The sequence below is a fragment of the Enhydra lutris genome, unplaced genomic scaffold (assembly GCF_002288905.1).
Source record: "Enhydra lutris kenyoni isolate GAN:26980312 unplaced genomic scaffold, ASM228890v2 scaffoldscaffold39, whole genome shotgun sequence".
In the NCBI taxonomy this organism is placed as follows: Eukaryota; Metazoa; Chordata; class Mammalia; order Carnivora; family Mustelidae; genus Enhydra; species Enhydra lutris.
The window spans coordinates 26767122-26785578 of record NW_019154123.1 but is presented as its reverse complement, the minus strand read 5'-3'; the positions used below and the strand labels follow the sequence as shown (position 1 = coordinate 26785578).

General features: G+C 47.7%; 1 protein-coding gene across 3 annotated transcripts in view; it reads left to right on the top strand.

Annotated features, from left to right (window-relative positions):
* Positions 1 to 18457, top strand: part of LOC111155190 (heart development protein with EGF like domains 1) — a 91496-nt gene that overhangs the window by 60297 nt on the left and 12742 nt on the right. For all 3 annotated transcript variants that reach the window (XM_022515290.1, XM_022515293.1, XM_022515291.1), the window contains 3 exons: positions 874 to 1008; positions 5960 to 6002; positions 6135 to 6172. In XM_022515290.1, coding sequence (XP_022370998.1) covers positions 874 to 1008; positions 5960 to 6002; positions 6135 to 6172 — 216 coding nt within the window. The remainder of the gene's footprint in view (positions 1 to 873; positions 1009 to 5959; positions 6003 to 6134; positions 6173 to 18457) is intronic.

Below are 18457 nucleotides of genomic sequence, written 5' to 3'. Positions count from 1 at the left end.
GCTGTATACAGCCTTAGGGAGGCCACATGCCCAGCAATGAATGCTTTTGGATAAGGAAATACTTCCTTGTCACCCACAACATGGGCACAGCCCACGTGCCCAGAGCTGGACAAGCCAAGTTGATCTCTGTGTAGAAAGTTTCCTTTGGTTATTGTGAAAAGGTTGTATTTAAGAGAGAAAAATTAGAAAAATGGAAAACCTCACCAGGCTCACTGAGAAGCCTGAAAGAGACACTTCTCTGCCCACGCCTGCCCCCGCCCCCTACCCGTGATGACGGCCTGGGGACCGTGGCCCGACAGCCCCTTCGGCATGCATGTGCTAAGCGCTGTGTCTGACCATCTTTGGGCACAGTGATGGAGCCCCCGAGATGGAGAAGCCCCCAGGAAACCTCCAGCGTAGCGGGAGGCAGCCAGGAAACGTAGTGAAGGAGCGCCATGCTAGGACAGTGGAAGACCCGCCCCGCCGGCCCTCGGGATCCATGTGGGGGCGGCAGGCTGCCCTGCCTCGAGAGTGCACGGCCTCCCTTGAGGCCTCAGGGACCCAGAGCAGCCCCAGACACACCCTCCGCTGGAGACAGGTCTGCACCTCCCCGCTTCCTCAGTGGGGCATGGCGACGGTTCCCTGCTTTGTGCTGGCTCCCCGGGGCAGGCCATGGCTGCCGTGGCTGCTGGGATCGGGGTTTCTTCTGTCCCACGGCCTGCCTGGGGAAGGAATGGCAGAAGGGGCTCCAAGGGGGCCTCCAAAAGGAGACTTGCACCAAGCGGGCTTTCCAAGAAACTGTGCTCTGAGCCTCTTTAAATAGAAAGTTCATGCATCTTCGGGTTTGAAGTGGAGGTTTTGTTTTGTGTCACCGTCTTGTTTTTCCATTTCTAGCGGGTAGCTTGTGTAAGCGGAAGACTCCAGAATGTGACAAGGAGACTTCCATCTGCACCGACCTGGACGGCGTCGCCCTGTGCCAGTGCAAGTCGGGCTACTTCCAGTTCAACAAGATGGACCACTCCTGCCGAGGTATCAGCAAGTTCTTGGGGCTTCTGCGGCCCGTCCCAGCACAGGGAAGATGCTTTCCTCTGCCCCTAACTCTCTGCTTGAGGTGTGACTGTTCCAAACTGGGGGTCACTTGTTTTTGTCCTATTGCCCACAGCGGGATTGGACATGTTATCTCTGTAGAACAATAGCATTATCTCTGACGGGTGCACACTGCTCTGGCCAGTCACCCTCAGAGGAAAAGAAGACAGAATGGGAATGCCGATGACAGTGCCTCTTCCCCCCCTACCTCCCCACCCCCCGCTTAGGGGAAGTTAGGAAAATTATTGTTTTAGTTCCCAAAGATTGATTCTATGTCTGCTAATCTTTGAAAATGGAGACCCAAGCCCAGAGTCAGGCCTGTCCCTTTGCGAGGCAGCTGTGGCCTCAGGGACAAAGTCCTGCCAGAACTCAGGAGAGTCGGGAGCTCGGCTCCACCTCACGGACCACGTTTCTTCCTGGGCCAGACACTTTACTGCGCTGAGCCTCAGTTTCCTCTTCTGTGAAATGGGTATAGTGGTGCTCCCTTGGACATTCTAGGAATTGAGGAAAGTCGTGTCTAGGGAGGTGTTTTGTAAACCATCAGCATTGGCCCTTGTTTTTCATCTAGGACTGAGCTGAATTAGTGAGTTCCAGGTTTAAAGTTTTCATGAAAGGTGTGAGGCCAGAAACCTAATTCTGCTAACCTTTTAGGTAAGATTTAAATTCATTCAGTTTGGAATAAAGGGTGCTCTGCAAGGATGGCCAGAAGGCTGCTACCAAGTAAAATTCCTGCCTTAAATTCCCTGCCTTATAAAAAAGACTGCTGGAATGTGTAATCCCAGGAAAAACGAGCAATACCAAGGCTCTCGTGTAGCTGCCAGCCTTGCCTCACATTGGCTTGTCTACAGCACAGGCTTCCTGCTCTGCCAGCACCTGCTGGTGACAGATGTACTGGACCCTGAGTGAAAGTCACATACTAGGGAAAGGCGACACGCCACTTCTTTCTATCAGGACCTTGCAGGAGAGGACTGGCTCTATCAGGAGCAGATAAAAATACATCTCAGGGCGGTACGGTCATCCTGAGCTTCAGACCTTCTGACTCAGGTACATACACAATGGCTTTGAAAGTGCACGCCCTCTGCTCCGCTTGCTGGCCCCGTGCTGGGCTCTGGAGGGGAGGCTGGCCTGTGCACTGGCCAGCAGCCCTGAGGCACGGTGACCCCACAGCGTTGATTGGCACCTTTGATGCAAAGAAGATGACGCTTCCTAGTTCCATCTTCCCTGGTTTAATGCAAAGTATTCCTTGCTCTTGGAGGCCAAGGCATTGAGCCCTGCTTCATGTGGGAAGGTGACCTCTGCTAAATCCATGTGCTGGGGTGCTGGGGAGCTGGAGGGAGGGAAGGCAGGGTGGGGAGAAGTGGGACCTGTGGGAGTGGTGGCCCCAGGACACTGAGTCTCTGGGAGTCTCTGACAGCCTCCAGAATAGCCCTGCCCCCTGCTTTGGTGGCCCCAGCCACGTGCCCGTTTCCAGCGATTTGTTACATGTCCTGCTTGCGGACTAGTAGTAGTGACAGCAGGACTGTGCGAGACTTTCCAAATGCAGTGACACCGTCTCCAGTAACCTTACGTTGATCAAGTAAGGACCCACGGTGCAGCGTGAGGATACCTTGATTGGCTCTCGGGCTTGTTGCCAAGGCCCCGCAAAGCCTTGTTTCTGCGGTATCCTTGTTAGTTAGACTTTTGTCCATGGCCATCAGGCCTTGGCAGCTGCTTCTCCGACCAAGCCCTGTTGGCTGGGTTCTGATGGGTGGCAGTGACATCTTCTGGCCATCGGTGCTGGAGCGCAAGGGAACTTAAAATAAGTCCCATTTTGGACACTTCAGCTCTGAGGTCAGTCCTGTCTCAACGGGAGATAGAGGTATGTGGGTATGTTTTCTAAAGCTGTACGTCAGTGAGCCTGTATTGTTCTCTGTTGTACACATATATGCTCTCCTTAGTGTCACATAAAAGAGCTTCACAGTGGCTTTACCAGACTTGCAAAGCATCCTATAAAATTAAAGTGGGTGCCCTTCCCACTGAGGTCTTAACTTCCTTCCACCATGCAGGCCTCTTTCTCTCCCCAGGCTCCAAATGCCTTGAAAGCCAACCTGTGTCTAGAACATACTTAGCACATTATGGGCTTTACCTGTCAAATTCACACATGGATGCCAGGACAGCAAATATGGTAGGACAACAGTGCAGGTCTTGGGAACAAAAAGAATCTTGAGGACTCCACCACTTAATTGTATCGAAAAGGCCAGAAGACCTCCACTGGCTTGTGTCCCGTGTCCGTAGGCCAAGCCCAGTCTGGACACAAGCACTAGTTGTTACTACACTCATCTTGTCTTCAGTGCCCCCCGGGTCACAGTCCCGCCAGCGTGTGGAGAAGAGGAGCTGGGGCCTGACATTCCCTGGAGCTCTCTGGTGAGCTTTTCCTCCAAGAAGCCTGAGGACAGTGCCAGGCCTGTAGTGGCCCGCTATCTTTGATGAGCTACCGAACGAGCCCATTTGAAGTAAAGAAATATCGTTACGCCAGGAAGTGAGGCCCCTTCTGAGGGCCAGTGAAAACAGCCCACCCATCAGCTCACGGGCGGGATACCAGATGGACATTCCGTCTGGCAGGATGACAGCCACAGGGTGGGATAGCTCCCACCGGGCAGATGAGGGCAGGGTGGGTCAATCTGATGTAAAAACATTTCCAGGAAGAAGTGTTCAGAATAGAACAGACCGGTGTGACATCAGCCTGGCCCTCAGTGCCGAGACGGGCGGCGGTGAGTCACAGGGATGCCAGCAGTGCCTGGGAAGCTGCCTGCAGATGGAGGTGTGGGGCACCCAGGGCTGGCTCCCCAGCTCCCGCAAACGCCTGGAGCATGAGGACAGCCTGGGCACGGTGCTCCCCACATCCAGGAAGCAGGAGTGCTCAGCTGTTTCCTCAGAGGAGCCCCACCTGAGGACGGCCAGCAGTGGACTCAAGCATGTCGAAGATGTGGGAGGGGGCCTCATTCCTCCTTCCCTGCATGGTTGCAAAAAATACAAATACATGGTTACAAAAAAATACATGGTTGCCCTACTTGGTTGCAAAAAATACAGAAAGGCAGGCTACCAGGTCCTGCCTGTTTGCTAAAGGTAGGCCCCTTGGTCCGGTTCTGAGCTTCCTGGATACCGGGGCAAAGAAAGAAATACGGTCTTACGGGGACCATAAAATAAAGTACAGTTGTTCAGAAGCATCCCTATCTTTTTAGGACTCAAGGCTCAAGAGAAATTTCTCTGGGGTGTCCTCACTGAGTGCTTACTGAATGGTATTGTGGCGGGTGGCGTGGTCAGTGGCAACCTGCCCCAGGTCCCGGGGGCTTTCCCAGCACCGCTGCTTGGTGCAAGAGACTGCGGCCCAGGACAAGTGCTTCTGTGGAGTGAGAACAGGGCGGGCCAGGTTTCCAGCTGGAGAGATCTGCCGGAAGGGAATTGCAGACTGTGGAGAGCAGTGTTGTCTGAACTGTTCCAGTCCACTCTAGTGATACGCTGGTAATCTGGGACAACAGAAGAGATGGTGGACACAGGCAGTGTCCAGCATTCACCGTGGAAGAACGAACGGCACTGAGCACATCCACAGCACTTAATGACATCACGCGCTAATCCGCAGGGGAGGCTGTGGCACGTTGGATGGGAGAGCGCCTGTCCCAGCCCGCAGGGTGTGTGCCCCTCGCCCCAACCACGCCTGCTGCCGGCACTCACATCCCACCGTTAGCACGTGCGCTGTCTGTCAGGGGATCGCTGCTCTACGCCCTGGACCTTTTCTTATCTGTGATCTTCAATGCAGTGTACATCGTACATTATTCATGAATCAGATTTCTCTCACTTCCTGCAGCGATGAATTGGACAATGAGGCCATTTTTTATTGTCTGCTTTCATCCAAGCACACATTACAGCTCATGCTGTTCTGTCAGCTTATTACAGTGTTGCAGGTGTTCCGCAATCGGATAAACTGGGGAACTGCTGACTCCCAGCAATGGCTGGGCCACAGCCCTCCGGTCCGTCAGCAGCACCGAACAGAGGGTTCCAAGTTCTTTTCTGGGGTGCTGTGCTGATTAGCACTCCCCCAGATACACCCAGAATCCCCTGCACAGGCTGTAGATAGGGTGAGCATTCGCCCGTGGAAACTGAGGCACCCACTGGGACCATATCCCAGAGGATTTCACAGCTCCCACTTCTTCTTGGAAGGAACTGATGAGGCCAACAGCAGGTTAAAGTTTTGACCTACATTAAAGAAGATAAAGCATTTGTGTATACAGAAGGCTGTTACACAGGGGCCCCAGAGAACTTCCAAAAAGAATTATATTTGTTGGATAATAATTATAACTATAGTCATTTATTTGGTGGTAACTATGTGCCAGGCACTATGCTAAGCCATTTGCATACCTGATTTTACCTAATTCTTTCTAAGGAACTATAGGGTAGATATTACTATTTCTATCATAATCATATATATATATATATATGAAACCAATAGGCACCAACAGGTTGAGAAATTTTTGTGATAAAATTAAGAGTTGAGCTGGGCACCTGGGTGGCTCAGTCAATTAAGCGTCTGCCCTCAGCTCAGGTCCTGATCCCCGGGGTCCTAGGATCAAGCTCTGCATCACATCTCACATCGGGCTCCCTGCTCAGCAGGGAGTCTGCTTCTCCCTCTCCCTCAGCCCCTCCCCCTGCTTGTGTTCTTTCTCTCGTAAATAAATAAAATCTGTAAAAAAATTTTAAGAGTTGAGCTGGCAGGTTATAGATAATTCTAAAGCTATTTGTAGGCTTCTGGTTCTAGAATATTTTTGTGCACTTTAAGATGGCTGGTGTCTAATAACTGCCAGTTTGGGTCAAGGGAGGTCAAAGGGCATATTCCTGGATTTTCCTTTTTCTCTTGCAGCATGTGAAGATGGATATAGGCTTGAAAATGAAACCTGTATGAGGTAGGCTCCATGACCATTTTTTCTGATAAATTTGTTACAAACCAGATCTCGAAGTTACTTGGGTAGATTGCCACAGTTATTTCTTTTGATTTTTGAAACTAATTCTCATTCTTTTTCTTTGTTCACTTGCAGTTGCCCATTTGGGCTTGGTGGTCTCAACTGTGGAAACCGTGAGTATGCAAAGATCTCGAGTTTCAAGGGGGCAGAGTGGGGAGTTTGGGGGAATAGAGGGCTGACATGGTCTCTGTGCACAAGGTCTGAGTCTCTTCCCCTCTCCCTCTCGTCTCAGCTCCAGTGCTGAGGGGTATGGGGAAAGCAGAGCACCCTCCAGGGCCTCCAGGTCTGGCAGGGGAAATGAGTGCATTCCTAAACAGCCCTCACTGTAGAGTGTTAACACAAAAAATTAGGTGAGGGGGGCAGGAAGGGAGGGAGCAGGCCTAGGAGACTAGAAGAGACTCTGGAGCACCTCTTGGAGGGGATGGGATTGGAGGTTTTGGAAGGCTTTGAGTGGCACGAGTGGAGGAGAGGGAGTGGAGGCAGAGGGAACAACTTGAAGGTCTCAGGGCAGCCTGGGCTGGTGCTGTTCCAGGGATGGTGTATGTGGTATGGCCTAGGATGGAAGGAGAAGAAGGCAGAGCGGAGGATTAGTTTGGCAGAGTACGTGCAGACCAAGCTGTTAGCTTGACAGCCAGCCCCGAGACTTGAGACTCTAATCAGAATCCATTGTGGAAGCGGCAAGAGTCCTGGAGCAGGACCGCAGCTGATGGAGAAAATCAGGTCAGGCTGCAGGATGGAGGGCAGATTCAGTTCCTGGAGAAAAGCAGTTGTGACTCATTTCAGATCACTTTCACTGACATCTTCTGGTATCCAGAGCTGAGAAATTAATGAAAGAAATTCTGGGATATAGGATATAATAGGAATAATAACATTCAGTACTTTATTTGAGGAGAGCTTTGACCCTCATTCTATAGATGAGTGTGCCTTAGACGTGACCTCATAACATGTATAGAAGTGCCCAGTTCCTAGTACCCCTGACAGTTTATGTCTTCACTGGTATTTTCTTTGCTCATAAAACTTTCTTGTTAGTAAGTTTCATTACTGTACTTTGAGCGTAAATAAAAAGTAAATAAGATAAAATAACAAAGTAAAAAAATGCAGTACTCAACAGACATAAAACTATTTGGGTGTGCTGGGCATGGAGCCACTTTGAGGCCAGAGTCTGGAGACTTGGAATTACATCCCATCTAGGATTTTTGGTGATTTGGGGCATCGGCTTGAGCCTGACTACAAACTAGCAAGAGGTTACAGTGGACAGCCTAAGAGAAAGATGGGGGGAAACACTTCTAAAAGCAGATATATTTAGAGTCATATAGAACAGAGGGAGGAGCTCAAAGAATTAATGTTTTATTCTTTTTTTTTTTTTTTTTTTTTAAGTAGAAGCTGAGGCCACAGCATGGTAGACAACCCTATCTTATTTAGTAATCCCTGAGGACACCTTGGAGCCATAAAAGCACTTAAGCACAGATATTCATCACGATGGACCCAAGTCATCACACACCAAATGGTGTTCCAGGCTATTGTGAACTGGTTTTTACTCACAAAGCTTCTAACACTAAAGGGGCAGGGGGTGTCCCTCATAGCAGGCGATTTTGACATTTTCCAGAGTGTCAAACACCAGACATTAAGGTCTCAGAGTCCCAGGACTGCCCCGACTTCAGACAGTCCCAAGTCTGGGTCTCTGGTACTTCTGACCAGCCAGCTATAAATCCCAGGTTCCCATGACACCCTCCTCATGTTCAGTAATTTGCTAGAACAGCTTATAGAATTTACAGCTACAGTAGAGTGGACTCACATGTGCAAGAAACTTACTTAATGTTACCAGTTGATTATAAAGGATACAACTCAGGAACAGCCAAATGGAAGACATGCCTGGGTAGGAATGGGGGCAGCTGCTCAGAACTTCCATGCTTTCGCAGGTGCCTCACCTTTCCCGCACCCTTATGTGTTCACCAGTCCAGAATTTCTCTGAACTTCATTGTTTAAGACTTTATTTATTTATTTGTCAGAGAGAGTGAGCACAGGCAGACAGAGTGGCAGGCAGAGGCAGAGGGAGAAGCAGGCTCCCTGCTCAGCAGGGAGCCCGATGTGGGACTTGATCCCAGGACGCTGGGATCATGACCTGAGCCGGAGGCAGCGGCTTAACCAACTGAGCAACCCAGGCGTCCCCATTGTTTAAGATTTATAGGGGGATTCTGTTACATAGTATCAATTGATGAAATTAATGGTCATTGGCCATTGGAAGTCGGAGGTGGGGCTGAAGGTTCCAACCCTCTGATTGGTTCCCCTGGCAACCAGCTCCAGCCCCCCCTTCATTAGCATAAACAGAGGTGTGGTGGAAAGAGGCTTCTTATAAATAACAAAAGGTGTAACTCACACCCCTTTCACTCAGAAATTCCAAGGATTTTAGGAGCTCCTATGCTAAGAACCAGGAGTAAAGACCAAATAGGTATTTCTTATTATATCACAGTATCACAGGTATATACATGGTTTAATAAGAAGAGGAAGTTATGGGCACCTGGGTGGCTCAGTGGGTTAAGCCTGTCTTCCGCTCAAGTCAGGGTCTCAGGGTTCTGGGATCAAGGCCTACACCAGGCCCTCTGCTCAGCAGAGAGCCTGCTTCCCCCTCTCTCTCTGCCTGCCTCTCTGCCTACTTGTGATCTCTCTTTCTCTCTGTCAAATAAAGAAATAAAATCTTAAAATAATAAAAAGAAGAGGAAGTTATCATATGTTAGACTTTTTAAACATTAAAAAGCAGTCAAAATTATCTTTTAATACCAGTGCTTGAGAAGGTAGCCTTCAGGACCTCTCTCTACTTGCTAGGTGGGACTCTGCCTGACTCATGAAACACTTCATAAACTCATTAGAGCCTTAGGAAAAAAAAAAAAAAAGTAGGCTTTAGTTTTTTGTTTTAGTAGAAGTACATTCGGCACACAATGTTACATTAGTGTCAGGTGTACGACATGATGATCGGACAAGGGTATACGTTTTGCTGTGCTCGCCACCTGCATCGCTCCCATCTGTCACCATACAGCATTGTTACGGTTCCATTGGCTCTATTCCCTATGCTGGACCTTTTATTCCTGTGACTTACTCATCCCATAACTGGAGGCCTCAGGATTTTTTTTTTATTTTTTTTTTAGATTTGGCTCATATAAAACCCTATGGATAGCAGTGTATGTCCTTTTCTAAAAAGTCACTAGACAAGCTTTCTCATCTGGGTCCGGGATCTTTATGCCTATGTTCAGGAAGGTATCTGTGCTTTCCAAGGGCTGCCTGGGATATGGAATTATCTTGTTCACTTTCTCATGTGAATCTCCTCCTTTAAAACCAGAACCGAGCCGTAGAGCACTCTGAAACTGATCACAGAATAGAGTAGCCTGCACACAAAAATAGAAGAAGGCCTAGAACTTTCAATGCAGAAAGAGGAGGCTGAATAGTCAGGCACAATGTTTAAGCTGTCTGAGACCTGTTCACCAAATGCTAGAATACTACAACTCAATGGCTGAGTTTTTTAGAAGAGGTTTTCAAGCTAACAGGTACTGATTGCACCACAAGCCTGTGGATCTAACTCTGAGAGGTTCCTAAGTATTAGAAACAGAGAGGCTTTGGGACACCTGGGTGGCCCAGTCCCTTAAGCGTCTCCCTTTGGCTCGGCTTATGATCCCAGAGTCCTGGGATTGGGTCCCACATCCGGCTCCCCACTCAGTAAGGAGCCTGCTTCTCCCTCTGCCTGCTGTCCCCCTTGCTTGTGTGCTGTCTCTCTTTCTCTGACAAATACATAAATAAAGTCTTTCAAAAAAAGAAAAACAGAAACAGAGAGGCTTAGATAATGTCACAGAGGATGGCTTAAGAATAATTTGAGGAGGAGTGCCTGGGTGGCCCATTTGGTTAAGCGTCTGCCTTCCGCTGGGGTCATGATCCCAGGGTCCTGGGGTTGAGTCCCTTATCAGGGTCCCTGCTTAGCGGGAAGCCTGCTTCTCCCTCTGCCTCTCCCCCTGCTTGTGCTCACTCCCGATCACTCTCTCTCTCTCAAGTAAATAAATACTTTGGAACAAAAGAGTATTTTGAGGGAGGCACAGAGGAAGAATCAAGGTGCAGTAGAGTTGTATCACATGTACAAGAACTAGACTAGAACAACCCATCAGAACGCAGAGAAGAGAGAGTGAGGGAAGCAGATGATTAGTATCACTCTAGGGTTGAACCAGGGAGCAGGAGGTAGGAGACGCCATCTGCCAAGTCCTCCTGGCGCCTCCCGGTCCTGACAGGCCTCTCGTGAGGCCTCCTTTTCAAACCTCCTTTTGTCGAACAGCTCTCTAAATAGGCTTTACCAGGAAAGGCTTCGATTTCTCAGTGAACGGAAGAGTGATCCAAGGAGGGAGAACGGATCTAGGGGAAAGCCCCATAAAGGGTTGAGGGGAAAGGGGAGAGAACTGCCAGCATTGCTTTAAGAGGCATTTAGTGATATTTTTTTTCAGAGTTCATTAAATACTATATATGTCTGGAGATGATATACCCCTACATTCATTGACCCTTCTGCAAGTTCCTGTGTCCCCCTGTTATGTTTGTGGGGTCTTGGCCATAGCCAGGATTTCTCTCTGATTCTGAGACTTTTTCTTCCCCTTTCATCCACGTTGTCATCATTATGACCAGCAGAGGGCAGGCTTCTGTCTGGATGGCTCTCTCCCAGCCACGCTGTGTTGGTGACTTTGGTTAACACCTTGATGGTGTGGGGCTATCACTGTGTGATTTTGCTATCTGTCTTACTATTGATTAGCAATGAACAGTGACTGATAGTAAACAGCACCTGCCCCCACCCTTGTCTGAGCTCTCAGATCATCCTTCGGTGTTGTTTAAGGAATGGGGAACTCCTGATTCACCCCCTCTGTGATGATGGCACCTTGAGGAATCTGTGATTTGTCACTCAGTGTTTTGTGTCCAATAACAGGGCCCTGACCACTCACAGTGTCACTTCTGTCGTGGCCATCAAAGACAGTGAGGGCCTTCTTGGGACTACAAGAAGCCCCAAGAGGGGCTTCCTTAAGCTGGAAACTTTACCGGCAAGAAATGCTTCTTCTCCGTGCAGACATCTTGGGGCACAGGCCCTACCCAAGCCCCGTGAGATGGAGAGCCCAGCTTTGTTCAGTCACAGTCTTGAGAGTCCCTCACTCCCACGTTCCTGGGAGTGATGCAACTCCACTGTGCTCTGGGTTTATGGCCTGCCTTTCTACAAGTTTCCATTAACTTCCTAGTTGTGCGCAGATTCCACTCCTTGTTGCTTCAAGCTTGAGGGGTCGGGACAAGCCCTCTGCCAAGCCTGTTAGGTAGCACGGGCCCAACTGGACTCCGGCGGGCACCTGACGGGGCCGGCCACCTGCGCCCCCAGCACCCACCCTCCAGATCATGTCTGCACCTGTCCCTGCACTCCTTTTTATTTTCTTTCCGTGTCACATATGTCTTTTTATACTGCAGATTCACGCAAAGCTGCCTTCTCCCACTTGTTCTGGCCTCAGGATTCCCTTACAGACCCATCAGCAGAGGTGCCCCGGCTTCCCGAGCCTCTGCCTGCGTTTACACCGGCTCCCCTCACATCTCCTCCTGTGTCTCCGTTTGCTTCCCCTCTTTCCTTTCTTTAAAATAGATTAATGAGGTTGTCTCATCATAAAAATAACACATGCCCATTTTCATTTTTAACTCCAGTTAATTAGCAATAGATCTAAGTTGAGGGAAGAAAACTGCAGTCCACCGTCTCCACACCCATTAAACACCACTGTTCATACCCCGGCGTCTATACTGTTGTCCACACTAAGTGTGGCCCAGGCACTGGCAGCGCCGGCTTCACCTCCACTCCAGACTGACAGAATCCGAATCTGGACTTGAACTGGAGACCTCGATTTGATCAATGTACAGATTTGTGTGCATAGTAAAGCCTAAGAAGCGCTGGTATTATATATCGTTCCAGAGATATATATGTATATCTTTCTAACAGAATATACCGTTTTATAGCCTGCTTTCAAGTCTAGTAAGCTGTGTGGTATTTCCATTTATGTCATTTTATAAGGTCACTTTTGATAATTATGGAATCTACTCGCAGATACACCATTCCCCTCCTGCTACCTTTTTAATGTCTTTTTTTATATTCCCATTCTCCAAGCCATTTTTCTGTTTGGTGGTTCTTGTCACTTTGTGATTACAGAACTCACATAATTTTCCTAGGTTATCTTTGGCTGCAGACATTTTTACCCATCCCTTTTTTATGTTCCCAATGTGCCTTTTTGTAGGGCAGTCTTTCCATTCAAAGGCCTGTGTCCCCCTCAGCAGAGACTCCTTCCCCACTGACCTCCTAGCGTGGCCTAAAAGGATTTAGAGCCTGTTTTCCCCATGTACAGTCCTTTTCCTCAGCTTCCAATGAAACTAGAACATTCAACTTAAAGATTCCCTACATTGTCTTCCCATCCATCCCACCATCTGGTGGCAGGTGTATGAAGTATCTCGGAAGTGTGTTCAGGCTATTGTTATACTGGGCTTCAAAAAGATTCACACCAGCGGAGATGCTGTGTGTTGGCAGGAGTCCATCACTCATCACAGACATCCAGAATGAAGCACTAAACTGCTTAGGAGGAAAGAAAAGATAATTGTCCAGAAATCAGCTGGAAATCTCATTCACCTGGAAGCCATCTCAAGCAGTCTTGCCCGACCTCATTCAATGTCAGAATGGAAAGCAAGCAGGGCTTGGGAGAGGGGAGTCCTGCTCTGTGTCTGCTCTTGGGCCTGGCCCCATAAGGCCTGTAGGTATGAGAAAGACTCATTTCAAAAGGCACAGAGAAGGAACAGATGCTGTGAACAGGGATTCTAAAGGAAAGCTGATGCAAGAGGAATGGAAGGATTTAAAAGGCAAAATTTTAACTGTGCATGACTAATGAGCTCAGTGAGGGGGGATATGGGGAGAACTAAATGAATTCTAAAATAAAACTAATGAGAGCTGTGTGCGTGGCTTAGTAGGTTAAGCAGCCGACACTCGGTCTCAGCTCAGGCCTTGATCTCAGGGTGGTGAGTTCGAGCCCCAAGTTGGGCTCCACTCTGGACAGGGAGCCTATGTTAAAAAGTAATAATAAGGTGCGCCTGGGTGGCTCAGTTGGTTGGGCGTCTTCCTTTGGCTCAAGTTGTGATCCCAAGATCCTGGTCGAGCCCCACATCGGGCTCCCTGCTAGGCAGGAAACCTGCTTCTCCCTCTCCCACTCCCTCTGCTTGTGTTCCCTCTCTCGCTGTGTCTCTCTCTGTCAAATAAATAAGTAAAATCTTAAAAAAAGGTAATAATAAAATAAAGCTGATGTGGCCACCTAGAAAGTTCTGTAACGGGTTCAAGGATTTTAAAACAATTTGTATTGGTTGGTTCAATTCTGACACCATTTCTGATGTGTGTTTTTTCCACACTACCAAGCAATTTAACTCAGTTCTGACACTTCTGACCTACCTGGACATAGTGTCCGATCCCACAGGAGAGGGCTCAGTCCCGTAAGACTGTATCCCTTCCTCATCAGATGCCAGTTGGAAATCCAAGTGCCTGTTACTGTGCTTCTGAACAAGCGGCTGTAGATCACTGGTTCCCACCATCCCCAGGTTGGGTTGGATTAACCCGCTACAGCAGCTCACACAACTGAAAGTAAATCATTTACTCACTAGATCACTGTTTTATTAAGGGATGTAACTCAGGATGTACAGCCAGATGGAAGATGTGCATAGGGCAAGGCCTGGAGAAGGGGTGTGGAGCTTCTCCCAGTGAGTCACTCTCCCTAGCTCTGCGTGTTCAACCACTGGAAGCTCTGTGGACTCTGTCCTTTTGGGGTTTTTTGGAGGCTTCATTACATAAGCACGACTGACTAGGTCATTGACCATTGGCAAACTCAACTTCCGGCCCCTCACCTCTCTCCCGGGCTCAGGGAGTAGGGATTGAAAGTTCCCAACCCTCTAATCACAGGGTTGTTCTCTCCCGCTCCGCACCCCCCGCACCCCCCCGCCCCCGCCCCACGCCTCAGGTGATTTCCAAAAGTCACTTCGTTAATCTAACAAAAGACCCACCTTTCTATTCTCTTCACTTAGGAAATTTCAAAGGTTTTTTGTTTTGTTCTGTTTTTAAGGTTTTATTTATTTGTTTGACAGAGAGAGAAAGCACAAGTAGGCAGAGCCTCAAGCAGAGGGAGAGAGAAAAGCAGGCTCCCCGCTGGGCAGGGAGCCTGATGCAGGGCAGGACCCCAGAACCCTGGGATCATGACCTGAGCCGGAGGCAGCCACTTAATGGACTGAGCCACCCCAGTGCCGCTCTAAGGGTTTTAAGAGCTCTTGGCCAGGAAGAGGGACAAGACCAGATATATATTTCTCATTATAAATCACAGTGTCACAGTTGGCTAAGGTTCTTCTAAGGAGTAAATAAGCCTCGCTAGCTGAAGCAACAAAAGGCCGTTTATGGGAAGGATCCTGAGGTGTGTCATGAAATTCCAGCATCAGAAGGAATAAGATTCAGGGAATTGGGGGGGAACCATAGCAGCTGGAGGTTGGGGGCCTGCTTTTCAGGGTACACATTAACACGACTCCATCTTCAGCTCTCATCTTCGCTCTTCGCTGTGTCTGTGTACAGGCTTTTCCTCCTTCCCAGACCACGTAACTGAAAATAGACTCACCAGAGAGCTTCAAGTGTGTGTTGCTGGTTCGGCCATTTTGAAAGAGAAGGCACTTGTGCTCTCTCCTCTCATTCTCTCTTTCTCTTTACCAAATTGAGATTCCTGGGAAGGAACTGACTGATCCAGCTTGGATCATGTGTTTACTCCCAGACCAGTTAGCTGTAGCCAGGGTTGACGCTACACGTACAAGCATGACCCGCTCTAACCCTGTCCACCATAACCTGCACGTGACAGGGTGAACGTTCCCAGGGAGGGGCTGGCTAAGTAGACAGTCCAGCAGTAGTTTCCATCCTAAATGAGCACATAAGCAAGAACAGATGTAGCTTGTAGGAGAGACCAAGGCCCCCAATGGGCTCCCAACAGCAATGATAGCAGTAGCAACTTATGACCAAACCACAGAAAGAATAAAGAAAAGATAAAGACTGTGAAATATCAACAAATGTCAAAGAGAAAGAAAGTAAGACTAAGAATTCCAAGTACATCATTCTGGAGAACCTCTTCAAACTAAAAAGGATAGAATGGACAAGCCTAAGATGACATTCCCTGCCTTCCATCTCACCCTAATAAATAAACATTCAGAGCACCCACAAAACTGTAAATGTTATAGTTAATGTTGATTCAAATCCCATGCTCTTCTTTGTGTGTGTGTGTTTTTTTAAGATTTTATTTATTTATTTGACACAGAGAGAGAGAACATAAGCAGGGGTGGGAGGCAGAGGGAGAGGGAGAAGCAGGCTCCCCACTGAGCAGGGAATCCCCATGAAGGGCTCAATTCCAGAACCCTGAGATCATGACCTGAACTGAAGGCAGATGCTTAACCAAGAGAGCCACCGAGGTATCCCAATATCCCATGCACTTGTGATCATTATGTGGCCTCATAATAAAGTCAGTCAGTCTTTTTTTTTTTTAAAGATTTTATTTATTTGACAGAGATCACAAGTAGAGAGAGAGAGAGAGAATGGAGGAAGCAGGCTCCCTGCCTAGCAGAGAGCCTGATGTGGGACTCGATCCCAGGACCCTGAGATCATGACCTGAGCTGAAGGCAGAGGCTTAACCCACTGAGTCACCCAGGCAGCCCCAAATTCAGTCTTAAGTTCAAAAAAATCAGTTGTTCATGAACTGACTTGATAGCAGATTTGAGAGAAAAATCTGGGTTATCTTGTCCATAAGCTGATTTCAAGTTCCCAGTAATAAGATGTAACTGCCAAAGAGCATCAAACATGCTCTAAAAAATTGTGTGTGTGTGTGTGTGTGTGTGTGTGTGTGTGTGTGTGTGTAAGCATATGAGTAACAGTTGGGAAGTATAGGGAAGCACAAAGAAGAAAGAAGTTAGCCATGATTTCCCAAGGCAGTGCCAACTTCTGGGAACATTTCAGTAGATCCCCTCCTGGCAATTTATGCTGATGCACATGAGGTCTTCTGGCTGTCAGGACTGGTTCTTGGCCGCAGATAGTTTAAGAAGCAGCACTGGTCTACTCCAGCTATGCTCTCTTTAGACAAAACAGCCTGTTCCAGGGGCGCCTGGGGTGGCCCAGTCAGTTAAGCAACTGATTCTTGATTTCAGCTCAGGTCATGATCTCAGGGTCCTGAGATCCAGCCCCCCGCCTGCCCCCTACCCCATCTAGCTCCCCACGCAGGGGAGAGTCTGCTTCCTTCTCTTTCTCCCTCTGCCCCTCCCCCTGCTTGCGCAAACTACCCCCCCATAGTAAATAAATAAATCTTTAAAAAAATTTAAAAACTGCTTGTTCCAAAGAGGATTCTGCCACAGCTGCGGCCACTTGCAAGGGTCACTTCTAAAATGAGCACCTGCTTGTTTTGCTGGAAGTGGGAAAATTTGAACTTCATGTGGAGGGATAAGCAGGAATAGACTTCAGTCTTTCATTAGGAACAAAGGAAGCCAGTGTAGGATTTTAAAGCTGAGAAATGGCATAATCAGACTTATTTTTTAAAGGAGTGGGCAAGACGGGGCACAGGAAGGTGAGCTAGGTCGTGGTTACAGTTGCTGGGTCAAGAGTTGATGGCGGTTTAGGGTGGTGTTGGTGGGGATGAAGAAATGTCAATAGATTCAAGAGATTTTGTTTAAAGGGAGGCTTAAAGACATGTGTCAGGAGGTGAAGGAGAGAATTACCTTATTCCATGGTTCGGCTTTGTTTCCTGTATGTCTTAATACCAATGGTTTTTCAAGATAATCAGGTTCCTGTGTTATTTATTTAAATAAATGATAGGTAAACGGTTGGTTTGCTTTTATCGCACAGTCCACTTGCTGTCAGCTCTGTGCCTTTACCTGAATACCTGGAGAGCATGTAAATTCCAGTCATAATTTACTATAGAAAATCTGATTATTGGCCCTTTTTTGAAATCCTGTGCCTTACAACCTGAGAATAAATTTTATTTCCACAACAACAAAAATCAACTGAATAGTTAGTAGACTTTATTGAAAATATCATTTTGCCAGAAATACACTGGTATAAAACCATTAATTAAAATTTTAATATTGTTCTTTACATATGATATGCATGTGCTTACTAATATGACTGCTAATATCTGGTGGTTAAATTCAATTTGTATGTATTCAGGGAACAACTCATTCCTGGCATGGTTCAGCAGTGATTCCTCAAACTCTGAATTTAGTTGACCAGTAATATTTCTTATAATATAGGGTTCCGTACTTTTTATCTTATCAAGTAAGAACCGAAAACTAAATAAATAATTTTTATATCTACTATATCACCATCAGTTCAAAAAATGTAAAAACAGTTAACACCAAAGGGTGGGAAGTAGCCAAGAAATGATTCTCTGTTTTCTCCATAACTTTTTTTTTAAAAGATTTATTTATTTATTTATTTGACAGACAGATTACAAGTAGGCAGAGAGGCAGGCAGAGAGAGAGAGAGAGGAGGAAGCAGGCTCCCCGCTGAGCAGAGAGCCCGATGCGGGGCTCTAACCCAGGATCCCGGGATCATGACCTGGGCTGAAGGCAGAGGCTTTAAGCCACTGAGCCACCCAGGCGCCCCTCTCCATAACTTTAAAAAAAAAAACAACTTTACTTTTAAAAAACAACTTTACTGGGGCACCTGGGTGCTCAGTGGGTTGAGCCTCTGCCTTCAGTTCTGGTCATGATCTCAGGGTCATGGGATCGAGCCCCGAGTCGGGCTCTCTGCTCGTCGGGAAGCCTGCTTCCTCCTCTCTCTCTCTCTCTGCCTGCCTCTCTGCCTACTTGTGATCTCTCTCTCTGTCAAATAAATAAATAAACAAAATCTTTTTAAAATAAATAAATAAGTAAAAATAAAAAAACAACTTTACTGAAGGCATAATTTACACATAATAAAATGTACCCGGCTTAAGTGAGGGGAAAAAAAGAATAGAAAGGATAAAATCTTAGAAGACAGAACGGTTATTAAAACCAAACAGATTTAGTTTTTGAAAACTTCATCCATATCCTTTAGTTTTTTTCTTTTTACCTTGCGTTGGTAAACATGACCTGGGGGCTGATCTACAGGTAGAATTTGGGTTCCACCCATTATTCTAGAAGTGACTGAGAAAGGAGAAATCTTGGGGCACCTGGGTGGCTCAGTGGGTTAAGCCTCTGCCCTTGGCTTAGGTCATGATCTCAGGTCCCTGGGATTGAGCCCCGCATCAGCAGGGAGCCTGCTTCCCTCCCCCCACCCCCCCACCTGCCTCTCTACCTACTTGTGATCTCTCTCTCTGTCAAATAAATAA